This window comes from Aotus nancymaae, unplaced genomic scaffold (assembly GCF_030222135.1).
Source record: "Aotus nancymaae isolate 86718 unplaced genomic scaffold, 86718_ANA_hifiasm-v0.15.2.pri h1tg000018l, whole genome shotgun sequence".
In the NCBI taxonomy this organism is placed as follows: Eukaryota; Metazoa; Chordata; class Mammalia; order Primates; family Aotidae; genus Aotus; species Aotus nancymaae.
Window position 1 is genome coordinate 4,244,493 of NW_026988430.1, and position 27,385 is coordinate 4,271,877.

Consider the following 27,385-nt stretch of genomic DNA (forward strand, 5'->3'; position numbering starts at 1 on the left):
TGCACCTGGCCCTATTTTATCTTTTTTAATGGAGGTGTTTGGTGTTTACAGCTAAATATTTCCCTAGTACTGCTTTTGCTACATAAGCTTTAGTATGTTGTGTTTTCATTTTCATTTGTCTCAGGATATTTTCTAATTTCCGTTTATGACTTTGACTCAATAAATTGCTTAAGAGTTGACCAGGCGTGGTGGCTCACGCCTGTAATCCCAGCACTGGGAGGCTGAGGTAGGTGGATCACCTGAGGTCAGGAGTTCAAGACCAGCTTGGTCAACATGGTGAAACTAATAATAATACAAAAATTAGCTGGGCCTGTAATCCCAGCTACTTGGGAGGCTGAGGCAGGAGAATTGCTTGAACCTGGGAGGGGGAGGTTGCAGTGAGCTGAGATCAGGACATTGCAGTTCAGCCTGGCGAACGAGTAAGACTCCAGCTCAAAAAAAAAAAAAAAAAGAGTTGGTATTGTTTGGCTCTGTGTCCCCACCCAGATTTCATCTCGAGTTGTAATCCCCATGTGTCCAGGGAGGGGCGTGGTGGGAGGTGAGTGAACCATGGGGACGAATTTCCTCCATGGTGTTCTCACGATAGTGAGTTCTCACAAGATCTGATGGTTTGAAAGTGTGGCACATCCTCTCCCTGCTCCTTCCTGCTCTAAAATGGTAAGATGTGCTTTCTTCCCCTTTGCCTTCAGCCATGATTGTAAGTTTTTTGAAACTTCCCCAGCCATGCAGAAGTAAATTAAGCCTCTTTTCTTCATAAACTAGCCAGTCTTAGGTAGTTCTTTTTTTTTTTTTTTTTTTTTGAGATGGAGTCTTGCTCTGTCACCAGGCTGGAGTGCAGTGGCGCAATCTTGGCTCACTGCAACCTCCACCTCCTGGGTTTAAGCGATTCTCCTGCCTCAGGCTCCTGAGTAGCTATAATTACAGGCACGCACCACCATGCCTGGCTAATTTTTGTATTTTTAGTGGAGATGGGATTTTACAACATTGGCCAGCTGGTCTCAAATGCCTGGCCTCAAGCAATCAGCCCACCTGGGCCTCCCAAAGTGCTGAAATTACAGGGGTGAGCCACGGTGCTCGGCCTGAAATAGTTCTTTACAGCGAGTGAAAACGGAGTAATACAAGAGTCTATTGTTTAATTTCCACATATTTTGGATTTTCCAGTTATTTCCTCTGTTACTGATTTCTACTTAATTTTTTTGAGACAAAGTCTTAAAAAGACAGGCATGAGCCACCGTGCCCAGGCCATGATTTCTACTTTTATTGCATTGTGATTGGAAAAGATAATCAGCCACCATGAGTGCAGTCTTTTAAAATTTATGGGCCAGGCATGGTGGCTTATATCTGTAACCTTAGTGCTTTGAGAGGCTGAGGCAGTAGGATTGCTGAGGCCAGGAGTTTGAAATTACCCAGGGCAACATAGCGAGACCTTGTCTCTACAAAAAAATTTTTAAAATTATCTGGGTGTGGTGGTATGCACCTTTAGTTCAAGCTTCTTGGGAGGCTGAGGTAAGAGGGATTACTTCAGCCCAGGAGGATGCTGCAATGAGCTAATTGCACCACTGTACTCCAGCCTGGGAAACAGAGAGACATTGTCTCTGATTTTTTAAAAAATTATTAAGACTTGTTTTGTGGCCTAAGGTGTGGTCTGTTTTGGAGAATGTTCCATGTGCACTTGAGAGCAATGTATGCTCTGCTGTCAGAGACTAGAATATTCTGTGTGTGTCTGTTAGGTCCAGTTAGTTTGTAGCACTGTTCAATGCCTCAATTTCCTGATTGATGCTGTATCTGGTTGTCCTATCCATTACTGAAGGTAGGATATTGAGGTCTCCAACTATTATCATACAAATCTCTTTCTCACTTCCGTTATCAGTGTTTGCTTCACGTATTTTGGGGCTCTGGTGTTTATAATAATTGACCCTTTTATCATCATTTAATGCCTTTTTTTTTTCTTGAGACAGGGTTTCATTTTTTCACCTAGGGTTGAGTGCAGTTGCTTGATCTTGGCTCACTGCAACCTCTGCCTCCTGGGCTCAAGCAATCCTCTTGCCTCTGCCCCCCAAGTAGCTGGGACTACAGGTGCAAGCCACCAAACCTGGCTAATACTTACATTTTTTGCAGAGACGGGGTTTCACCACGTTGCCCAGACTGGTCTTGAACTCTTGAGCTCAAACAATCCACCCGCTTCGGGCCTCCCAAAGTGCTAGGATTACAGGCTTGAGCCACCTGGCCTTATTTAATGTACTTTTTGATTTTTATAACAGTTTTCAGTTCAAATTCTATTTTGTCTGATAGCCAACCTTACTCTTCTCTTTTGCTTAGTATTTGCATGGAATATCTTTTTCCATCATTTTGCTTTCAGTATATTTGTGTCTTTAGCTCTAAAGTGAGTCTTTTTTTTTTGAGGCAGAGTCTCACTCTTTCACCCAGGCTGGAATGTAGTGGTGCAATCTCAGCTCACTGCAACCTCCACGTCCTGGGTTCAAGGCATCCTACCACCTCAGCCTCCTGAGTGGCTGGGACCACAGACGTGCAGCACCATGCCTGGCTAATTTTTTGTCGTTTTGGTAGAGACAGGATTTCACTATGTTGCCCAGGCTGGTCTTGAATTCCTGAGCTTAAGAGATCCGCCTGGGATTATAAGCGTGAGCCACCTTGCATGGCCTATAGGGAATCTTCTCCAGACAATTTATAGTTGGATTACTTCCTTTTAATCTACTTTGCCAATCTCTGCCTAAGGAGATTTATTTACATTTAAAGTAATTACTGATGAGGAAAGATTTTCACCATTTCACTATTTTTATGTTTTATAGCTTTTTTGTTCCACATTTTCTCCATTACTGCTCTCTTTTGTGTTACTTGATTTTTTTTTTTTTGTAGTGATGTGTTTTGATTCCTTCTCATTTCCTTTTGTGTATATTTTTCCTTGTGGTCACCTGGGGATTACATATAACATCTGAAGTTACTGAATTCATATTAACCTAACTCTAGTTGCATACGAAAACTCTACTTCTATATTGCTCTGTCCCCTCTTTATGTTATCGATATCACAAATTATATATTTATAATAATTTTAATGCATTTGTCTTTTAAAGTCTGTAGAAAGTGAAAAGTGAAGTTACAAATCAAAATTACAGTACTCTTGGATTTTAAATTGGCAGTGTATTTATCTTTTCTAGATATCTTTATATCTTCATTTGGCTTTTCTTTACTGTCTAGATCTTTTCGTTTCAACCTGAAGTACTCTCTTTAGCGTTTCTTATAGGGAGGTCTAGTGGTAATGAATTCCCTCCACTTTTGTTTTTCTGGGAGTATCTTAATTTCTTTCTGAGTTTTGAAGGACAGTTTTGTAGAATGTAGAATTCTCAGTTAACTTTTTTTTCTTTCAGCGCTTTAGGTAATATCTCGCTGCCTTCTGGCCTCCAAGATTTCTGATGAGAAATTGGCTGATTATCTTATTATGAATCCCTTGTACAAGTTGCTTCTATCTTGCTGCTTCAAAGATTCTCTCTTTGTCTTTTGAAAGTTTGATTGTGTATCTCTGTGTAGGTCTCATCAGTTTACCTTAGAGTTCTTGGAAGTTGCTTTTTTTTTTTTTTTTTTTTTTTAATGAGGCAGAGTCTTGCTCTGTCACCCAGGTTGAAATGCAGTGTCGACATCTCGGCTTGCTATGACCTCCCAGGTTCAAGTGATTCTCCTGCCTCCGTCTCCCGGGTAGTTGGGACTATAAGTATGTGCCACTATGCCTGGCAAATTTTTGTATTTTTGGTAGAGACAGAGTTTCACCATGTTGGCTAGGCTGGTCTTGAACTCCTTACCACAAGTGATCAGCCCCCACTTGGGCATCCAGAGTGCTGAGATTACAGGCTTGAGCCACTTCACCTAGCCTCCTTTAGTTCTTTGAGAATATTTAAGATAGTTATTTTAAAGTCTTTGTGTAGTACGTCTAACATCTGGACTTCTTTGGGGACACTTTTTGTCAGTTTCCTTCGATCCTTTAAGTGTACCACATTTTCCTGTTTCTTTTTTTTTTCCCCAAGACAGAGTCTTGCTCTGTTGCCCAGGCTGAAGTGCAGTGGCACAATCTTGCCTCATTGTAACCTCCCACACCTCCCGGGCTCAAGTAATTCTCCTGTCTCTTAAATGAAAGTTGCCAGGAAATTTAAAATTAAAAAAAAAAAAAATTCTCCTGTCTTAGCCTCCTAAGTAGCTGGGATTACAGGCATACACCACCACGCCTGGCTAATTTTTTTTTTCTTTTTGTATTTTTAGTAGAGATGGAGTTTCATCATGTTGGTCAGACTGGTCTTGAACCCCTGACCTCGTGATCTGCCTGCTTCGGACTCCCAAAGTGCTGGGATTACAGGTGTGAGCCACAGTGCCTGGCCACATTTTCCTATTTCTTTGTATGCTTTGTGATTTTTTTCTTTTTCTTGAAAGCTTGGCATTTTCCTGTTACAGTGTAGGAGTAGTGAAAAGCAGATTTTTATTTTGCTGTTGTTTATTTTTTAAATTTTTGATATCATGGTAGTCTCTTTGCTTTGAAAGTTTCCAAACGTTTTGCAAAGACTGTTCTTGTTTTATATGATCACTGATGTCTCTGTTCTTTCAATTTGTTTGGCTACTGTTTTCACAGTATTTCCTTGAATGCCAGGAGCATTGCTTTTTCTTGATTATTTGCTTGGTTGCTCTAAACCTTTGATTGTTTTCCAGAGCATTAACAAAGTTGGTTTAGACAGTTTCTGTCTGTGTTCTGCAGAGGTTGCAGTGAGCTGAGATAGAGCCATTGCGCTCCAGCCTGGGTGACAAGAATGAAACTCCATCTCTTTTTTTTTTTTTTAAATAAAAATAAGAGTGGTTTTATTGATTACATACAATTTTAGCTATATTAATATATATTATAAACTTTAAGAATTAGAAATAAGTTTTTTAACCAAGAATAATCTAAGTTATGGCAGCATGTTCAATGAATATTATTTAAGTCCTATACAGTTTTTCTTTATCTGTTTCTCAGATAACCAGGAACATCATCCAAACTTTACATTATGACACCATAATGACCCTCATAACACGAGTTCCATTAAGTAGAAATGAAGCATCATGTTTATTTTTAGTGAAGACTCCCCCGTTGTTGTATAGACATACCCCTCAAATAATCTTACTCTACAAATAACTTTTTACCCACGAGAGTTGCCTCAAATAACTTTGATTTTGGAAAGCTATCAAGGATGAGGCAGAGTGGACTCTGCATCTTGGGGTTCCAATTTTGCTTTAGGATTCAGACCCCAGCTTATAATTAAAACTTAATCATTCCCACATTATTATGCTTCTGTAGGAAAGCCTTGCTGTGTCTACTGTTAACACAAAGATAGATAGATAGATAGATAGATAGATAGAAAATGTCAAATAGTTTGAGCATGTATTTGGCAGACCACAGACATGAAACAGTGCTGTGGGAAACAAAAACACGTCAGTGTTTAGAGGTGAAGAGATTGATGGACGTCATTCAAATTTCTCATCTCCTTCTTCCACGTCTTTCAAATTGAGCACTTCCAAAGAACCTTTGCCTTTGGTTTCCTTTTTTATTAGCTCATCGATTTCTCTGAAGCAACCCGGGTCAATCAGACATACGATTTCTAACTGTTGGCCATAATCTTCACTTTCTATGACCTTGATCAGTGGCTTGAGCTTTTCTTTCAGCTTCTTCCCTTCATTCACTGGAAGGATGAACCGAAGTCTCATGTGAGCTCGCTCTATCTTCATTTTCTCTTTTAACCGCTTTATTACTTCCAAAGCCTGCTGTTTTGTACTCTTGTTGGTTTTCACTGAATAGTGAATGTCCTTCATGGCCCTCTCGATGAGGATCACGGTGTATGGTCTCTTTGTTTCCGGGTTCACACATTTGTCTGCCACAATAGTTGCAATGTCCCTGAACATCTGCTCCAGTTGTGTGTGTCTTTCTTTATCTGATACTTGAACCTCTCCTTTAGTCAAAATCTGCTTACAGATTTCAGTTTGGTCATCTGTTCCAAACGCAGTGATGAGATCTTCCTTCTTTGCAACCTGTCCTTTAGAAACATTTACAAACACTGAGTGCGTCTGCAGAACTTCATCAAGGTCTTTTTCCACGCCGCTCCGCCAGCCAGCCGACGACCTTGTTTTTGTAGCAGGCGATTTCGAAGCGCTTCCTGGCGCGCTTCATCCGTACCGCGGCCACATTGGTTAGGCGGATCTGGTTGGTGGGGGTGAAGATCGACATCGCGGCTGTTCAAAGACCTAGGAGCCGGCGAACCAGGGTACACTCGCGCCGCCCGGCCTGAGGGCCCTCAGCGCGTCGCTGTACCGACCGAGCGGCGCGAGGCACTGACCCAGCCGCAGTTGCGCGCAGCCGCGACTCACTGGCTTCGGGCAGCCGAAACTCCATCTCTTAAAAAAAAAAAAAGATCCAGTAGTGAATAGATAGTGCTCAAAATTCATTCACTGATTTAATGTGATTCCAGGCAGCTAACAACTTTTGCAGTTGCGGTTGATCCTTGAACAATATAGATTTGATCTGTGTGAGTCCACTTATACATGGATTTTTTTAACCGAATACACATTGAAAATAAAATATTTGTGGGATACAAAACTGCATATGTGGAGGGCTAACTTTTTGTATACATGGATTCCACAGAGCCGACTGAAGGACTTGAGTATATGTGGATTTGGGTATACGTGGGCAGTCCTGGAACCAGTCACCCCCACATATACCTAAGGACAACTGTATATAGAAAACGTGAAGACATTTGTGCTGTCTTCCACATACTTGACATCCATATACACATATGTACATACATAAAGTAATCCTCCTTTATCCATAGGGGTACATTCCAAGAACCCCAGTGGACGCCTGGAACTGCGTTTAGTACTGCACCTGATTGTCTCAGTACAGCATGTCTCTGTTCATATCTTCAGCCTACAGATTTATTGCCTCTTCTGTCTTAGCAATTAACATGCATCGTGGCCATAACTTTTGCAGTTTGAGATGCACAACTAGCATGCATTTTTCCGCTTCACAGTTTCACAGAAGATTCATTCTTACCATAAATCTTAGCAGCTTCAGCATATGACTTTTTTCTTTAAGCTAGAACTTTTACCTTTTCATTTAAAAGATGCATTTTGCTTAGCTGGTTTACAGTGTGTGCCTGTAATCCCAGTTACTTGAGAGTCTGAGGCAGAAGGATTGCTTGAACACCTGGGAGGTGGAGGTTACAGTGAGCCGAGGTTGCACCCTTATAGTCCCACCTGGACAACAAGAGTGAAACTCCGTCCTGACAAAAAAAAAAAAAAGTAGCAGAACTTAACATTTCTAAATAGCAGGGTGTAATGGTGCATGCCTGTAATCCCAGCTACTTTGGAGACTGAGGCACGAGAATCACTTGAACCCAGGAGGGGAGATTGCAGTGAGCCGAGATGGTACCATTGTACTCCAGCCTGGGTGACAAAGTGAGACTCTGTCTCAAAAACAAAAACAAAAATAAAAACTTAATGTTTCCAAGATATGTGCCAAAATCAGAATACAAATTTAGTTTTCCTTGGTCCACTGGGTCACACATTTCTGTTTTTGTTTTTGTTTTATTTACTTATTTATTTTGAGATGGAGTCTCACTTGGTCGCCCAGGCTGGAGTGAGGTGGCATGATCTTGGCTAATTGCAACTTCTGTCTCCCGGGCTCAAGCAGTTCTCCTGCCCCAGCCTCCCTAGTAGCTGGGATTACAAGCATGTGCCACCACACCCAGCTAATTTTTGTATTTTTAGTAGAGACAGGGTTTCACCCTGTTGGCCAGGCTGGTCTCAAAGACCTCAAGTGATCCACCCACCCCGGCCTCCCAAATGCTGGGATTACAGGCATGAACCACCTCGCCCAGCCTTGGGTCACACACTTCTATATGTTCTTCAGCATGTTCTGCCATCTTAAGATGATTTATTAATATCAAGGTTCATATTTAGTCTCCTGTTGTGTCTTCAAAATTGCTCTGATCTTTTCATTTATTTTTTTTAATTTTTAAAAAATAAAATTTTTTTTTTTTTAAAGATGGGGTTTCACCATGATGGCCAGGCTGGTCTTGAACTCCTGACCTCAGGTCATCCACCCACCTCAGCCTCCCAAAGTGCTAGGATTACAGGTGTGAGCCACCGCGCCCAGCTCTTTTTTTTATTCTTTTGAGACAGGGTCTTGCTGTGTCGCCCAGGTTGGATTGCTGTGGCATGATTCAGCTCACTGCAACCTCCACCTCCTGGGTTCAACCGATTCTCCTTCCTCAGCCTCCCAAGTAGCTGTGATTACAGGTGCCCACCACCACGCCTGGCTAATTTTTGTATTTTTAGTAGAGACAGGATTTTACCATGTTGGCCAAGCTGATCTCAAACTCCTGGCCTCAAGTGATTCTCCTGCCTTGGCCTCTCTATGCTGGGATTACAGGCGTGTTTTACTGCTCCTGGTCTCTTTTCAACAATTTTGTATCATGGTAAAATATACATTACGTAAATTTTACTATCATAATCGTTTGTTTGTTTGTTTTGAGGCGGAGTTTCACTCTTGTTGCCCAGGCTGGAGTGCAATGGCGTGATCTCGGCTCACTGCAACCTCTGCCTCCTAGGTTCAAGCGATTCTCCTGCCTTAGCCTCCCAAGTAGCTCGGATTATAGGTGTCTACCATCATGCCCGGCTAATTTTTTGTATTCGTAGTAGAGAGGGGGGTTCACCATGTTGGCCAGGCTGGTGTCAAACCCCTGACCTCAGGTGATCCACCCGCCTCGGGCCTCCTAAAGTGCTGGGATTGCAGAGGTGAGCCACCGCACCTGGCCTATTATAATCGTTTTTAAGTGTATAGTTCACTGATGTTACATACATTTCTGATGGTTCTACTTTTTCATATTCCCAGAATACTCCTCATTTATTTTAAATTCTTGTTTATAACTAGCTTAACCAGGCAGCAGTAGGAGGGAGGTGAAAAAAAAAAAAAAGAAAAAAACTTAGCCATTTGAACAAGCTGCCTTCCTCAGGCTGTTTTACATAGAAAAATGGAGGGAAATAAGAAAGCGGACCTTTATGAGAACAGAAGATATTTCTTGAACTACTATGAGGTGGGAAGATCACTATTCTCAAGTGGTGATTGTATCAGTTTCTGTTAAGCATTTGCTCTTTTTGGATTCTATAGTTAGAAAGGCCCACACGTCTATACCAGTGCCAGCAAGCTGTGGCCAGGGCTCTTGGTGCTTTGGAGGTTGACTTTCGTAGCATGCATAGGAATGGAACATGCTAGGTAGTTGGCCAGATTCTGGATTGGCTTTGCAGAGAAAGTGCCCAGAGCCTGAAACTCTCTCCAGGCTTTTTCATTTCTTTGATCATTAGACCTGGGAGGGAAGAAAGGAGGAGAGATACCCCTGGTGGAAAACACCATGGCCTCAAAGATGGGGCTCAGAGAGGGTCAGCTCTATGTGGTGGCTCTTTATAGGCCCTGTGGCAGCTCCGCTCTCACTGAGGCTTGGGAGAGCAGCTTGTAGTCTTAGAGGCCTTGTTCTTAGATTTTTAGATTCTTACAGTAGGAATATTGATTTGGGGCCTTCTTTTATAACATGGGTGTTAGGCTAATAATTTCCCTCTGAGCATTTTAACATATCACAGTCTGTCTTCACTAATTTTTTTTAACCACTTCATGTATAGTAAAAGAATTTGGAACATTTAGTATCGTAGGGATTTTCCAGTTCTGTTTTTTGTTTTTCCTCTATCCCACCCCCGGTTCTGCTTTTGAAAGAACATTTATCCCTGAAATTGCTTGGCTCTTAGTTCCTTTTTGTGGGATTGGTTCTTTGACTTGTTCTTACCATCCTTATGTAAAAGATTGTTCTTTTCAACCTAATTATCTTTTTGTTTTTTTGAGACAGAGTTTCGCTCTTGTTGCCCAGGCTAGAGTGTAATGGCATGATCTCAGTTCACCACAACCTCCGCCTCCCAGGTTCAGGCGATTCTCCTGCCTCAGCCTCCCGAGTAGCTGGTATTACAGGCATGCACCACCATGCCCAGCTACTTGTGATATTCAAATATTAATACATAGTAAATTTAAAAGTCTGAGCCCTAATGGTAAATGAGATTATGTTTGTGGGTTTTAATAAACATAGGAAATAGAGTAAAATAATGAACTTCCATGTACTTACCAACTTAACTTATCTTTGTCTAATTAGCAGGCTTATGTAGATTTTAACCTTGGTGGCTAGCTGAAGAAATTGAAATTAATAGCTTTTTGCGTTTTTTTGTTTGTTTTGAGATGGAGTTTCACTCTTGTCATCCAACTGGAGTGCAATGGTGTGATCTTGGCTCACTGGAACTCAGCTTCCCGAGTAGCTGAGATTACACTCAACTGCCACCACACCTGGCTGATTTTTATATTTTTAGTAGAGACAGGGTTTTACACGTTGGCCAGTCTGGTCTCCAACTACTGACCTCAAATGAGCCACCCACCTCGGCCTCCCAAAGTACTGGGATTACAGGTGTGAGCCACTACACCCAGCCAGTTTTTCTTGTTTTTTTTTTCTTTTCTTTTCTTTTTTTTTTTCTTGAGACAGACTCTAGCTCTGTCACCCAGGCTGGAATGCAGTGGTGCAATCTCTGCTCACTACTGCCTCTCAGGCTCAAGTGATTTTCCTGCCTCAGCTTACTGAGTAGCTGGGATTACAGGTACCCGCCACCACACCCAGCTAATTTTTGTATTTTTAGTAGAGACCAGGTTTCACTATGTTGGCCAGGCTGGTCCCAAACTCCTGACCTCAGGTGATCTGCCCTCCTCGGCCTTCCAAAGTGCGGGGACTACAGGCGTGAGCCACCATGCCTGGCCAGTTTTTTTTTTTTTTTTTTTTTTTTGAGACGAAATCTTGCACTGTCATCAGGCTGGAGTGCAGTGGCTGCAATCTCAGCTCACTGCAACCTCTGCCTCCTGGGTTCAAGGGATTCTCCTGCCTTAGCTTCCTGAGTAGCTGGGACTATAGGTGCGTGCCATCACACCTGGCTAATTTTTGTATTTTTAGTACAGTCTGGGTTTCACCATGTTGGCAAGGATGATCTCCATCTCTTGATCTTGTGATCTGCCCGTCTTGGCCTCCCAGAGTGCTGGGATTACAGGTATGAGCCACCGTGTGTGCCCGGCTTTTTTTTTTTAAATGTGAAACCAGAATCAGGAATACTTCTAGGAGCAAAGGATAGTTTGTTGTATAAATCAGCTGTCTCAATTTCCTCTTAGGACAATTGACAGGTGTAGTTAACATGGTTGCTTAATATGGGCCTAGTGATCACAGTTCTCCCGTGGGGCTGTCCACTAGAGGGTGGCATTCTTTAGAGAACATGTCTGTGTAAGTAGCATCAGAGTATGTTGTGTTGGTGATAGATGTTTTGAGAATTCATAATTACTTAATTTTTATTGATACATTTTATATGATTATTAAAATAATTATTTTATAGAGGATTTATAAAAATATGCTCTTACATTTAAAGGAAATGGAGGCTATATGAAGAATTTAAATGATTTCTGATCTTAGACATTATGTTGAATACATTGAGGAAAATAGCCTGGTTGATATTTTAGTCAATGTCTCTTTAAAGGTTGCATTCTCATTTCTCATTACAGAAGCATTTTTTAGTCATCCTTTTCTTGAGCAAGTTCCAATTAAGAAATGTGAGCACCCAGTTTTTGTATTTTTATTTAAAGAATGAATGCAGGCTTTCGGAAAAATTAATGATTTTTTATTACAAAATTAATCTTCTACTATGCCTCTTAAAATTTCATTGAATTTACCTTTTATGAAAAGATGGATAATGGCCCTCTTTATCACACTGATTGCTTTTTTGCCTGGAATTCTACTTTTCTATATTAATATTGCCAATCCAGCTTCTGTTTTTGACTTTTGTAACGTTTTCTTAAGAATTTTCAAATATTCTGAGTTACTTTCTTTAATAAAATACAGATCAATTTGTCTAAGTTTTTTGGAGATGTTACTCAAATTGACAATCTTTGTTGTTTGACGATGGAATTTAACTCATTTATATTTATTATCATCACATATGTACTCACACTTCTATCATATTTATTATTCCTTTATTTTCTTTTTCTACATGTGTGTTTTCTTTGTCTTCTTTTACTATTTGGAATGCTTCCACTCTACTAGTAATTTTATAGTTATGAAATACTAAATTTTCATCAAAATACATCCAGCGATTAGTTTCCTTTCACTGATTTTGTCTCTTAATGGGTGAGTCATTTTGATTTCCAGATTTAAGTCTTCAATCAACTTAAGAACATCAACTGTCCATATGTTTAATTCCTGCTCACTACCCTCCATATTCATCAGAATCTCACTCATCATCTTAAAGTTGTTGTGTTTCCTTTGAATTACGCAAGAGTTTCTTAAGCTTGTTCCCCATATTAATAACTGGATTTTCCACAAAGTAGATCCTGCTTTTTACTGCTTCATATACCATTTAAAATTCCTTTGGGCCATTTTTAGTTTTCTTATATTATCTCCCTAACTTAACCAGCAACTGTTTCCTCTCATTCTGTTGGCTCATGCTATCTTTTCTTTCACAGTGTGTATTTTTTCTACAAGTTTGTGGAAAATACAAAGTTAATAGCTCAAATTTACCTGGTTTTCTGTAAAAGTAAATACTTTGCAAAACTCTGTTATTTTTCTAACCAGTTTATGCTTTTTTAGATGCAGAATCTCTTCTCTTACAAACCTATAAAATTTCTTCTTCTTTACATCCAAACTTGAAATGGAAGAAATCTACACAGGCTTGTTGTCCCCAAACTGTGGGTAGACTCTTCTTGGCTACTCTCATGGCACATGGCACACACAGGCTGTCAGAATACTTAGATTTTAGAATGGGGAGTTGATAGTTACAAATTTGGGACATCAATTAAAAAATCCCAGAAGCCTATGGGGAATGAGAAAGAAGTTTGGACAGTAGTCACTGCCAGCAAGGGAATTTCATCTCTGGATAATTTCTTCTTTGTGTCTGGCAAAGCTGCTAAGCCATGGAGCCAATTTTTTATGTCTGGCTTCCAATTTGGCCTGGCAATCACTCCAAGTACATGATGTGACTGCCCAACTTCCGAGCTGGTGTGGGTTTCTCTTCACCACCCTACCCACTAGCTTTCCATCTGGGAGAGCCACATTTGAGCTTGCCCTTGGGCTTCTCGGGGCAGTGATTTCAAATGCTGTTGACCCACAACAATGAAAGTAATCCTATGTGGAAAGATCCCTGGCTGTTCCTCGGCTCATTCTCACTCTGAAAGAGGACAGGATTCTTCTAGAATCTCCAACTTCATAGATTTCCATACGACAATGCTTTCTAAGTAGATTCCCATATGACACTGCTTTCCTGCGGTTCAACCCTCAATATTCACCCACATTTACTCCTAACTGCCCCACAGATTACAAAACAAAAACAAAAAACCATCAAAGTACATGTTTGTGACCGACACCTTTCTCTAGCTTCCAGCCTCGAAGCAGCACTTCCAGTCCTAACGCAGGATACAGTATTAGAAAAAGGGGGTTATATCTTTGTATTCCATTGTCATCTTACTCAAAAATCCTACCCAATCTTGGTCTGATTTTTATTAAGGTAGCAATTTTCTTCGCAGAGGTTCACCTAGCTGCAAACCCTATTTGGAGATGGAGATCCAGGTATTAACCCCTCAGAAAATTGGCTCCTGCTATTTAATTGACTCTTCTATGCCTTGCAAATATGATTTCCAGCCAAGTGAACCTCTGTAGAGAAAATTGCTTCCTTTCTTGATAAGAAACAAACTAAGATTGGATGGGTGTTGACAACATCCTCAAACCACTGACCCCCACCTTTCCCAAAGCAGGGTTATGCGTCCTTATTCCCCGATATTTATCTCAAAATTTGGGCAGGAAAAAAACTGTGATTGCTCTTTTCCAAATACCTTTAAGAATTTTCAATTAGATTTCACAAATACGGATTGAGAGCTTTCTGCTGAGCACCAGCCCACCAGGGACAGAGATAAATAAGACACGGACTCCCCGCCAAAGCATCCTGTGCATATTGCTAAAATAACAACACCCATGACACACATTAAAATCCATGAAACCCTGCGCCTTTCAGAGAACAGGGACCAAGACTCAGCCCTCATTGTACCTCTAACAAGAGATACCAGTTCGTGGTACAGAGGAGGTTTTACAAAACATGTTAGCTAAACCAAACAGAAACCAGTTCCAGTTCCTGCCCTTGAGAAGGTCACAATCCAGAGACAGGTGCCCTGGCTTCCACTATAAATCAGTGCTCCTGTTGTGAACATCACCACACCTCAGGGAACCCAGCACACACGACAAACACACAGGGTACTACCTTTCCTGAGATGTACACCACAGGCCAGACCCTGGAAAACTCTCCCAGGACTCGGAGCTGCATCTCATCAGGATGAGTCACACTGAACTATCCCTACTTTTCTTCCCATCTTTCCCAGAGCCATGGGCTTGTAAGAAACAGGGACAGGGAGGGGTATGGTCTGGGTGACCTTCAGACCAGGCCGCCACTCTGTCAGCTGATGGAGCACGTGGTCTCCCTGCTAGGAAACTTCAGACACAGCCCCAGGATTCCAGCAGACCTGTCCCCCCAGTGCATCCAGACCAGACTGGTCAGACTGGTATTTCTGAGTCTCACCCCAGCCCCCACCACCACTGATGAGAGCCCCGCCTGGAAGAGGAGTGGCCTCAAGCAGTGCAACAGCCCCACCTGAGAATGATCCGGAGGTACTCAATCCCCTCTGCCTCCTCGCACTTGACGGACAGGATCAAGTTCCCCAGGCTGCTGCCAGTACAATAAAAGTTCAGATGATCCTAAAAAGAGAAACTGGGTGTGAGCGGGAAGGAGAAAGAAACCTTCCTGATATGTCCCCCTACACCAGCTCCTTCACCAGGCGTGAGAATACACAGCAACAAGGAGAAGGATGCTACGGACGCCAGTGACGACGACATGAACGGGCACCGACAGAATCCTCAGGATGCGCCAGGCACTGTGCCAGGGGCTTCGTACCCCCACGTCCTTCACGCCTGACCACGGCTGTATTCGGGAGAGAACAGCAGCCTCGTTTCACACGTGGGAAAACCCATGGGCATGGAGGTTAAGTCACTGCCCGGGACCACACAACTAGTAAGTGACAGATCCAGGGCTCAAACGTACCTCTGTCTTGACTCTGAAGCGCAAATTCTTGCCCACAGGAAACTGAGTCCACGTTCTCATTCCCGGGGGGGCGGCCCTCCCCAGTTCAGACTATTTGGGGCAGGACAGCAAGGAGGAACCCTGGCACCTCCACCAACGGCAGCTGGGGGGGTTTCTGGACCAGTGGGCTACTCCCTGGCTAGGGGAACACAGGCGAAAAACATAGCTCCCCAGACCCGCTGGATCAGAGCCAGGCCCTGGAATCCGCTTGCTAACAAGACCCCCAGGGCTCTGATGCAGCCTCTCCCCTCCTGTGAGACTCTGCAAATCGGCTTCAGGCTACAGACTTCCAGAATCTGCCCTCGGTACCTCAAGAATCTGGTAAGCCAGAAGGGCAGAATATTTTTTTTTAATGTAACTTTGTCACTTTTAAACCATCAGAGGCTCCCAGCCAGTCACTAAGCAACACCAGTACCCAGAGGACCTACCTGAATGAGGACAAGAGAGACTTGCGCGATTAGATGGAAGCAGAGACTTCCGAGGTGTGAAAACATTTTCCCCAACACTCAAATCTCCACCCACCGTCCTTCACCGCAAACACTACCCATTCCATCACCTCCTAACACATTTGTGGGGGTTGGTCCCCACAAGGACTCACTGCACTGGGCCCCCCGACTATTGTACGGGTCCCCCTGCCCCATCCCCTATCTCAGGACAGAGCCCATCAGACCCTCCAACTAAGACAGCAGCAGGAAGAAACGAAAGCACAGACTGGGAAGGAGGTAAGAGGCAAAGGAAAAGGGGGCCCTGAGACAGGACCCTGGGGTGCCCTGCCCTCCCCCACCCCGGCAGCTCCTCTCCCCGGGTCCCCAGCCTCACCTTCCCTAGGAAGTGCCTGCGGTAGGCCCTGGCTTCGCCCTTGCACTCCAGCTTGTAGCCAAACGTGTTGGGGCTGAGGTTGTCCTCTTCCTCCTCCTCACAGATGCTGCTGCCCAGCGATGTTGGGGTGCCCACATTCTCCGGGTCCTCAATCCAGTAGCCCCCAAACTGGGGCAGGATGACTTGAGGGTACGGGCCTCCCTTCTCCACAACCTGAAGGCAGAGGGAGGGCCTTGCACTGCAGCCGGCCCTTGAGACCGCAGGGGAGAGAGGGGGCCAGTGGCCGTGTCCCCACCTACCTCCGTGCTGCTCCCGGGGTCGGGGGGGTTGGTACCCACTAGTACCTGAGGCCAAAGGCAGTAACATGAACCCCTCTTCTAAGCCCCACAGCCTCTCGAGCTTCCTTCACCAACCCTGTAGCCGCAGGGTGGCAAGGCCGAGATGAGCAACCCCAACTTCCACATGGAAAAGTTGAGGTTACAACAGCAAAGACGGAAAGAGAGGTTCCAGGCCCCAGGTTCTCTCTCCTGTGGGGCTGGGCACGGCCCATCGCCATCATTTCCCCAGGGACGGGACCCAGCGCAGGCTGCAGAGTAGGTGGGAGTGAGGGGCAGGCTCCTACCTCATCGATGCTGGGGTACGGGATGTAGTCATCCTGCAAGACAAACCAGGGGACGCCACCGTTAGTCCCGGCAGTGCTCATGAAGTCTGAGCGCTGTTTCCAGGCCTAGCAAGGGGGATCTGTTGTGGGGGCTTAGCAGGCTGCATGGGGCTTTGAGGGAGGCACAGTCGGTGGAAGAACAGCTCAGAATCAGCTCTGCGATCTGACATTCACCATGTTCTTCTCCAAAGTGACAGACCCGAACATAAACCCTGCCAGCTGATGATGTGGTAGATGAAGGCGCTGAACTTCTCACCGCCCGTGATACCAGCCCCTCATCCTAGAATGCCAGTTCTGGAAAACGACCCCTGGTCTCACCCAGCGCCCGTCTCTAGGCAAGGGGTCTGACCTCCAAGGCATAAGCAGCACCCCTGGGCTTGGAAATGGAACCTGAAGCTGAGAGCCGACTGCCCCCTGGAACCCGGGACACAGCCTGACAGCCTCACACTGTACAGGACAGAGAAGAGGCAGGCCACACGGCCAAGCCTGAGCTCCCACCGAGGCCTCCCACAGCCTGCTCAGAAGCTGCCCTAAGGCATCGAGCCAGGACCCCTTTGCTGCCCATCCTGCACTAGGCTAACAAAGGCACAGTCACTCAGGGGCCGTGGCAAAGGTCAGAGTTAGAGGGTGTGAGACGAAGACCCCAGCACCTGGCAGCTTCTCCTGCCTTCCTCTCGCCCTGGCCCCTCACCAGGGCCATCTGGCCGCCTCCTCACCCACCCAGCCCACCTTGTTCTTCTGGGGTCCTGGCTTCTGCTCTTCAAGCTTGATCCCCTATAGAAACAAGGAAAACAGAATCCACAGAAAAGCAAAGGTCAGAAGAAAGGGCCGGAGGAAGAGCACCTGGCCTTGCAGGGGTTAGTAACAGGAGCGGAGCCACAGCTGGCCCGTGCTGGGCTGGCACACCCCACACCTGGCCGCTGTCAGCCTCACAGCAGCCTCAGGTGAGGCGGCAGGGCCGCTGGGCTGACGGCACAGACTTGAGCCAAATCACCAGGGTTCAAATCCCAACACTGCCTCCTATCAGCCTGATGACCTTGGCGAGCCACAGAAACCTCTCTGTGACTCAGTGTTCTCATCTGTGAAATGGGAATGATGGTGGTGTCCACTATGGTGGTGAGGGTTCAGTCTTAACAATGGGCTCAGCACTTGGAACACTGATTGGTATATAATAAATGTCATTATTATCACGAAGGAGGCAGTATTGTCATTCAAAGCTTAAACGTCTGTCTTAGGGTCACAGAGCCAGTAAGGGAAGAGAAACATGGGAACCCGTGCCTGCTGGTGTCAGATCCCGTGCTCTAGGTCCCGTGCCAACAGGCCCCAGGGGACAGGCAGGAGCCCTAGTGCTGGCCCTCACTCTGCTGTGAGCTTCCTATTTGTGACCCTCGACAAAGCGTAGCCTCTTGGAGCCCCCAGTGTCACCTGTAAAATGAGGCTGACAACACTCACTCACCTTCCATCTGGCTGATGCAAGGATCACCGCAAGGATTAGATATGATGCCTGGGATGGACTAAGGGCATTTATCTACAGAAAGAATTCACTTATGGGGAGAAGTGCCCTGTCCTTTTTTTTTTTTTTTTTGAGACAGAGTCTCTCTCTGTCACCCAGGCTGGAGTGCAGTGGCACAGTCTCAGCTCACTACAGCCTCCACTTCCCGGGTTCAAGTGATTCCCCTGCCTCAGCCTCCTGAGTAGCTGGGATTACAGGCATGTGCCACCACGCCCAGCTAATTTTGGAACTTTTAGCAGAGATGAGGTTTCGCCATGTTGGCCAGCTCTTGAACTCCTGACCTCAGGTGATCCACCCACCTCAGCTTCACAAAGTGCTGGAATTACAAGTGTGAGCCACCACACCCAGCCTCTTTTTATGTTTCTTTTGAGTTGATGATGTGGTTGCCCAGCTCTTGTTGCCCAGGCTGGAGTGCAGTGGCATGGTCTCGGCTCACTACAACCTCCACCTCCCAGGTTCAAGCGATTCTCCTGCCTCAGCCTCCTGAGTAGCTGGGATTACAGGCCTGTACCACCACACCCAGCTAATTTCTTGTATTTTTAGTAGTGAGAGGGTTTTGCCATGTTGCCCAGGCTGGTCTTGAACTCCCGACCTCAGGTGACCCACTCGCTTTAGCCTCTCAAAGTGCTGAGATTACAGGTGTGAGCCACCGCGCCTGGCCCCTGTCCAGCAGTTCTATAATTGAGTCTGACTTAACCACGTTGTGCAGGAGGGGAACACGTGGTGTTTCCAATACTGACTGAGAAAATCAGGTGAGGGTACGAAGCGGTGCACAAACCAGAAGAAACAGTTCCCCTCGGAAGCAGAGTCCAGAAGCAGCCTCTGCGTGGTCATTACACTAACGCACAGGGATCTTAACCTTCCCCAGCCTGCTCTCTCTGGGTCTCCCTTGAAACTCACAGCACCTTTCCACCAGTGAGGACACTGCGCCCCAGGAGGAGGCTGTTTGCCTAAGGCCGCACAGCCAGCGAGTGGCGGGGCCTAGATTTGAAGCCAGGTCACCGGCTCACCAAGTGCATGGCGTGCCCCACATGCTGTGGACAGCAGGGCTCCTGTGAACTGGGTGGATTCAGACGCAGCCTCACCAGACTCCTCTGGGCTGAGTCACCATGCAGCATTGTTTAGGAGGGTGTGGGAGGGCCCTTCCCACTGGACAGGCACTCCTCTCTCACACACACAGAAAGCCACCTGTGTGGCCCTACAGACCCTGTCCTGGGTGGCACACTGGGCGGATGGCAGGTGGGGGCAGCGATGCCAGGAGTCTGTTTTGTTTGGCCTGCATTAGTCATACCTGGCTGGGAACAGCCCTTAGGGCAGGAGAGCAAACCTCCTTCCGTCCCCTCCGCCACGCCACCCCCTCCCCTACCTCGGAGCCACTGCCCAGCACTGGGCCCTCTCTCCTCCATGCACTAGCTTTGCGAGAGGTATTCTCTTTGCTTTTTTTTTTTTTTGAGATGGAGTCTCACTCTGTCGCCCACACTGAGTGCAGTGGCACAATCTCAGCTCACTGTAACCTCCTTGGCGAGCCACAGAAACCTCTCTGTGACGAAGTGTTCTCATCCGTGAAATGGGAATGATGGTGGTGTCCACTATGGTGGTGAGGGTTCAGTCTTAACAATGGGCTCAGCACTTGGAACACTGATTGGCATATTGGAATCCTGGGTTCAACTGATTCTCCTACCTCAGCCTCCTGAGTAGCTGGGATTCCAGGCACCTGCCACCACACCCGGCTAATTTTTTGTATTTTTTGTAGAGATAAGGTTTCACCTGTTGGCCAAGCTGCTTTCGAATGCCTGACCTCAGGCGATCCGCCCACCTCAGCCCCTCAAAGGGCTGGGATTACAGGCCTGAGCCACCACACCCAGCCTTGATAGGTATTATCTTTATTTTCCCTTCTCCCCTCAATGAAGAAATTAAGACTCAGAGACGGAAACTGACTTGACCAGAGATACTCAGCTAGAAAGCGTCAGGGTTAGAACCCGAAGCCGAGACTGAAGGAATCCAGAGCTTGTGCACCTGGCCCCTCCTGCTTCACAGGGCTCTGCCCCTTTTCCAGTTCCTAGACTCCTGGGCTGGGAACTGGGAATCCTGGGTCCCAGTTTCAGCTCTTCACAACTAGCACAGTGACCCGGGCACTTCACTGCCCCGAGGTTCAGTTTCTCCAGTTGCAAGATGAAGAGAGATGGAGCCGAGGCTCAAGGCCCACATGGGCACTCCATTGCCATCAGCACTCCAGACAGGAGCTTCTTCCTAACAAACGAATCTGAGGCTGGGCCTGGGGGCCACATGGCAGAGGCTTAAACACCCGGGAATGTGGCTTCAACAGTCTCAGCTGAAATGGAACAGCCAGCCCACCCACGGTTACCAGCCATTGCAGAGACAGAAAGAGAATCAAACAAGACCCCTGCCCTAGAAAGCGCCCCATCTAGACGAAAAGACAAGCCCAGCAGCCTCTAAACAGAACAGGCTGGGCACAGTGGCTCAAGCCTGTAATCCCAGCACTTTGGGAGGCCAAGGTGAGAGGATCACGAGGTCAGGAGTTCGAGGCCAGCCTGGCCAATATGGTGAAACCCTGTCTCTACTAAAATTACAAAAATTAGCCTGGCATGGTGACACATGCCTGTAGTCCCAGCTACTACAGAGGCTGAAGCAGAAGAATCACTTGAACCCGGGAGGCGGAGGTTGCAGTAAGCCAAGATCGTGCCACTGCACTCCAGCCTGGGTGACAGAGCAAAACTCCGTCTCAAAAAAAAAAAAGAATCTGAGGCTGGTTAACTGGGGCTGAATGCTGTGCTCAGAGATGCCCTTTGTTGGGGAAAGCTGTGGGAAGGGGACTCCAGCTGGGGTGAAGGAAGAGAGGATCTGAGGAGCAACCCGAGAAGGCTGGGTGGGCTGCAAAGCCCCTGCCAGCTTCCCAGAGTGCCAGGATCCCACTGACTTGAGGAGAAAATCCCAGCTTTGCTCCAAGCAACTGAGCACTTGATTATATACCATCTCCCGCCACTCATGGTCAGGCATGTGCCATCCTTGTCTCTGCACGTTGATGATAAGTCCCTAAATGTGTAGAAGATGCGTTTGTCATCTACACGCTGCTAGGCAGAGAGGACAATCTTAACAACCTGCTCACGGAGTCAAAACCAGTAACAATGTTTTCCCTTCAACAGCGTCTCCCCTCCCTCCCCACACTCAGGGAGACCTGGCTGCTTCGCCTGCATCTCGGGACTGTGGTGGGCGCTGTATCTGCCCCTCCTCCTAGGACTTCCAGACCATGATTGCAGAATCTTCTCCCTGAGCCTGGAGCACCTACCTAGGGTACAAAGCATCGTGACATAATGGCTGAACTCTCTGGCTCAGAAGCTACTTACAAGCCACACACCTTTTGAGTGCTTCCTTTAATAGTTCTGTGCCTCAATTTTCTCACCTGTCCTATGGGGATAATAATAATAATAGACCTACTTCTGAGGGCCCTGTCAGGAAGAAGTGACGCCTGTCTATCTCTGAGCCCAGATACATGCTTGAGCTACAGGTGCCATTATCAGCATTGGTCTTCCCACGCTTCCCACCCACACCAATGAGCCCTTCAGGACCTCTGCACATACTCCCCAAGGCAGCAGCTCTTACCTGGGAGCCTGACCCTGGAGAGGAATAGCAAAGACCCCAAATCCACACTACACACCAGCTTTATGTCGTGCCTACCACGTATTCACACAGATCATCTCATTTCACCCAACCACCACGGAAGTGGTGCTTTTCTTCCTCTTTATTTATGGAGGCTTAGAACAGGCAAGAAACTTGTGCTAGTAAGTGTCTGGGGCAGGATTTGAACTCAGGGCGGCCTCCCACCCTGCCTTCCCACACAAGGTGACTCCCCCAAGAAGTAGCTACTTATTTCAGACTTTCTTTCCAGCTTGTTCCAGGAATAATGGGCCCTTCAAACCCTCCTCCACATCCACAGGGCTTCTGGCCGCCCCAGCTGCTCTGCTGAAGTTCTGCTTTTTATCCTCCCTGTCCTTCCGCAGGAGTCTTCCCAAAGTGCTCCGTGCCCCTCAACAGCAAAAAGGCCTCAGGTTGTCTGGGCCAAGGGGATGTGATCCTCTCTTCTCTGCCCTACCCTCCAGGGCACCCGACTTCTGCCCGGGGGTTCTGCCTGGTCCCTATGCCACCCACCTCCAGGGCTGGGCTTCTTCCCCGCTGCAGTGGGGGTTCATGCTCACCTGCATTTTCTCCAGCATCTCGAAAAACTCCGACGACTGAAAGACAAAAGCGGGGGACAGAAAGACAGGGGTCAGCCCGGAGGTCCATGGCCAAAGCCTCTTCCTCACCAACTGTCTAGAAGCTGAGCCAGGGGCTTCCCCAGGAACAACATTCATTTGGCTCAACAGAGAAGCTAATGTGATTTTGCCTGTGCAGGGCTAGAGGGCCGAGCACCCCACACGGCAAGAGAGAGAATACGGCAGCCCGGGTTGCGAACACTCAGCCCTAGGGGACAGACGCTCAGTCTCTGTCAAGTTGAGGGGCCTGCGGGGCCCCTGGGAAAGGCCAAATTCCGCAAATGCCTGCCATCCTCGGGATTCAGCCTCCAGCAGGAGCCATATATAACATGTTTTCAACCCAGCAATGGGGCCAAGGTGTCCACATAAGTGACGTTCCGCACCCTGATACAGGAAACTCACCAGTCAAAGTAGAGCTGCTGTGGCCAGAGCAGCAGGGCCGGGGGGTGGGGGGAACTGAGCCCCAGCTGTGTCACTTCTGCCTCTGCCTGCCCTGTCCACTGCCCCCAAGGCACCACTTTGGGACCCTAAAGTTGGTGAAACAAAACCTGAACACCACTGAACTTAGGCCTCTGAGTCCCCAAAGGGTTTTTTTTGTTTTGTTTCATTTTGTTTTTGAGATGGATTCTCACTCTGTCGCCCAGGCTGGAGTGGTGCAATCTCAGCTCACTGCAACACCCGTCTCCTGGGTTCAAGTGATTCTCCTGCCTCAGCCTCCCAAGTAGCTGGGATTACAGGCACCCACCACCACACCCAGCTAATTTTTGTAATTTTAGTAGAGATGGGGTTTCACCATGTTGGCCAGGCTGGTCTTGAACTCCTGACCTCATGTGATCTGGACACCCAAGCCTCCCAAAGTGTTGGGATGACAGGCGTGAGCCCCGCGCCCAGCCTAGATGGGTTATTTTAAATCCCAAACTGCATTTGTCCAGACCTTTAACCTACTTTGGTGCCACCCTTGTCTACTCCAGTAAAAGCAAAAAGGAGCAAAGGGAAGTGGAATGGAAGCGTGAGGGGCTGGCAGCTCCACCCCAACAAAACACACACGGAGGTCCTCCTACTTCCCGTCCCATAAAACTGCAACCCTTTCTCAAACTAACGTTGCTGTCCACATCTGGGCACGGGAAGCCGTGAGTCAGTAAGTACCCGGAAGAGACGGTCCCCAGTGAAAAGCAGAGAAAAGAAAGCAGTGATGAGCAACGCTGTGTCTGTCCTCAGCACTTCTTCATGCACAGGTGGGGCCTCCAAGCACTCTCCCTAGCTCTGCAGGCACTGTGGGCCAGAAGTGCCCGCAGCTCCCACAATTCCCAGAACCACCCTGGGAAGGAGGTTGGCAAAGCCCCTGGAGAGACCTAGCCCTGCTGTTGACCCCAGACAGCGTCGGTCAGGCCAAAGCCAGTGTGTCAGAGGCAAAAAGCCCCTAACCTACCAGCAGTTCAGGATCTGGCATCTAGAAAGCCCACGAATGAATGTACGGAGTGGGATTAGGGCACCCACATCCAACTCCCTTAAGCAGACATGAGCCGTCAAACATCCAGATGCCAAACCTCCTCTTCCCACCTGCTCTGAGTCCACATGCACCACCCATGCTGTGCATGCTTACCATCTCCAGGCTTAGGAGACCAAGATTACCAGACATAAAGAGCTTATGCCAATCAATAAGGATAGAAAGATGAGCAGGAGGAGGATAATGGAACAGAAACAATCAACATTTTAAATACACAGACCTATGACCCGCGATTCCACGTCTAACAATCCATCCTCTAACACACTTGCAATGTACACAAAGACAGATAGACTCAAATGTTCATTGCAGCACCGTTTCTAACCACAAAAAGTAAAAACAACTTACATGTCTGTAGAAAATTGGTTAAAATAAGCTACCTTCACAGAATAAAATACAAATACTATAAACTATAGGTCATAAATTGGATAACTTAGATGAAATGAACATATTCCTAGAAAAACACAACCTATCAAAACTAACCCAGTAAGAAACAGAATATCTAAAGACATAACAAATAAACAGATCAAACTAACGATCAAAAAATAATGCATAAAGAAAAGCCCTGACCCAGATGGCTTCGTTTGTAAATTCTATCAAACGTTTAAAGAAAAGTTAATACTAATTCCTCACACTTACTATTAAGTAAGTCAAAAGAAAGTGCACAGAATGGTAGAAAATATTTGCAAATCATATATCTGATAAAGGACGTGTCTCTACGAAAACAACTCTTACAACTCAGCAAGAAAAAGACAACTCAATTTAAAAATGGGCAAAGGATCTAAATATGCATATCCCCAAAGAAGATATACAAAGGGATAATAAGTACATGGAAAGACACTCAAACCACTAGTCATGAGAAAATGCAAATCAAAACCACAGCAAGCTACCACTCACACCACTAGCATAGCTGTGATCAAAAAACAGAATATCCCAAGTGTTAGCAAGGATGTGGAGAAATCAGAGCCCTCAGATATGGTGGCTGGGAGGAATATAAAACAGTACAGCCACTGTGGAAAATAATTTGGCAATTTCCTCAAAAAGTTCCACATGAACTATGACCACATGACCCAGCAATTCTACCCCTAGGGATAGACACGAACTGAAAACAGGTATTCAAGCAAATATTTGTACACAAACATTCACAACTGCATTCTTCACTCTTGCCAAAAGATGAGTACAACCCAAATGTCTATCAACTAATGAATAAACAAAATGTGCTGTGTCCATACAATGGAATAATATTCACAGCCATTAAAAATAACGTACTGGGCCGGGCGCGGTGGCTCACGCCAGTAATCCTAGCACTTTGGGAGGCCGAAGCAGGCAGATCATCAGGTCAAGAGATTGAGACCATCCTGGCCAACATGGTGAAACTGCCCCGGGACTACAGGCACTCGCCACCATGCCCGGATAATTTTTGTATGTAAAAATACAAAAATTAGCCGGGCGCGGTGGCGAGTGCCTGTAGTCCCAGCTACTCGGGAGGCTGAAGCACGAGAGTTGCTTGAACCCGGGAGGTGGAGGTCGCAGTGAGCCGAGGTCGCACTATTACACTCCAGCCTGGGAAACAGAGTGAGACTTTGTCTCAAAAAATAAATTAAAAAGAAGGGATGGTGTGAGGAGAAGGGAGGCCAGGCCAGCTCCCCAGCAGCCTTCTGATCCCCACCGCCACACCCCTGTCCTCCTTGGTAGAACTTAGCACTACTGAAATGGATGACCTAATCATTAGCCATCCTGCACGTCCTCTGCCTGTGCACTGGCTCCTGCTGTGTCCCAGCATCCAGCTCAGCGGAGGGGCCAGGCCGTGTCCAGTGGGTTTCTGCAGGCTCGTCGGAAGGGAGGGTGGGGGCTGCCTCATAGGAACTCAAGGGCCAAGTACAAGAGGCAGTGATCGGGCCTTGGCCATGGCCGGGGCCCCACAGACGTCTGCGGAAGGATCAAAAGTATGAATGGGCGGGTCGCAAGTATCAAATCCCACTTAGAGGGAAATGCGCCCGTGGTGTCACAGAATTCACAGAGTGGTGGCCCCCCGGCAACGTCTTGTCAACTGAGAAATCACACGATTTATAAATGTGGAGAGGAGAATTTGTTTCATATAAAGGGGTGTGACCTGCAGGCTGGGAAGCAGGCCTCCAGCCGGAACCGGAGGCAGGCACTGCGGAACGGACTGGCCGGGCGCACACATTCAACAGGCTGTCATCGGAGGAGGGTTCACCGAGGGCGGATCATGCACATGTGTGATGGGCAGGCATGCACGCTGGAAACAGATGCTCGGTGCCGCACAGAAAAATCAGCACTAAGACAATCGATCTCTCAGCAAAGCAATTTTTACTTCCTGGACTGCAGGAAGGGCGCTCTCGCTAGCCATCTTGCCATGAGAAGACAAGGAATAAAGGAAAAGCAGACAAATTTATCCCTTACGCATTTGGGGTCGCCCTTACGGCTGTGTCTGATTTCTGTTGGGTGGAGCCAGACCTCCCAATTCAAACTAAACCCCGCTTGGCTAACAACTGAAAACTTTTCTAAACAGGTAAAAGCAATGGAGAGCTGGGACATGCCTGGGAGCACGTCCAGCAGATATTTTGGTTAAATTACAAGGCATAGAATATACTAAATTACAAGGGCGTAGACTATATACTGTGTGCCTGTAAGCATGGCATGTCTAACAGCTACACAGGATAGGGCTTAACAAAGAGCTATTAGCGCACTTACGATTTACTCTTTAGCAGGAAAGAAACTTTAAAGAAGAACTTTTCTGCTTCCCACAATGTACATTACTTGCATGTTACGCTCACCTTGGGGAGGAGACTTAACAAATGTGTTACCATTCAGCCCTCCACATGAAAAGGCGAAGCAGGGGCCGGACACGGTGGCTCATACCTGTAATCCCAGCACTTTGGGAGGCCGAGGTGGGTGGATCACTTGAGGTCAGGAGTTAGAAACCAGCCTGACCAACATGGTGAAGCCCTATCTCTACTAAAAATGCAAAAAATTAGCCGGGCATGGTGGCAGGCTCCTGTAATCCTAACTACTTGGAAGGCTGAGGCAGGAGAATTGCTTGAACCTGGGGGACGGAGGTTGCAGTGAGCCGGGATCTCACCGCTGCACTCCAGCTGGGTGACAGAGAGAGACTCTGTCTCAAAAAAAAAAAAAAAAAAAAAAAAAAAAGTGGTGAAACAGGAACATGAAGACACTCAGTGTGTTGCCTCTGAAAACCTGCCAGAGGCCGTCCATGGTCTCTGGTCTCATCAGGAGAAAGTTCCTGAACTCAGTCGCTTGTCCAGGGGAGGCTATAGATATGGCTGGTGGGCAGGGCTGGGGATTCCCCATAGATACGGCTGGTG

At 46.7% G+C, this 27,385-nt stretch overlaps 1 protein-coding gene and 1 pseudogene across 1 annotated transcript; both read right to left on the reverse strand.

Moving 5' to 3' along the window:
* Positions 1–5,383: 5,383 nt before the first annotated feature.
* Positions 5,384–6,338, reverse strand: LOC135275686 (ribosome maturation protein SBDS-like; annotated as a pseudogene).
* Positions 6,339–14,747: 8,409 nt separating this feature from the next.
* On the reverse strand, positions 14,748–22,509 carry LOC135275713 (rap1 GTPase-activating protein 2-like). The gene is made up of 5 exons (XM_064378135.1): positions 22,478–22,509; positions 17,480–17,524; positions 16,712–16,744; positions 16,090–16,302; positions 14,748–14,888 (listed from the first exon to the last, which is right to left on the reverse strand). Exons 1-5 carry the CDS (start codon positions 22,493–22,495, stop codon positions 14,763–14,765), a joined length of 435 nt encoding a protein of 144 aa, XP_064234205.1. The 5' UTR covers positions 22,496–22,509; the 3' UTR covers positions 14,748–14,762.
* Positions 22,510–27,385: the final 4,876 nt, after the last annotated feature.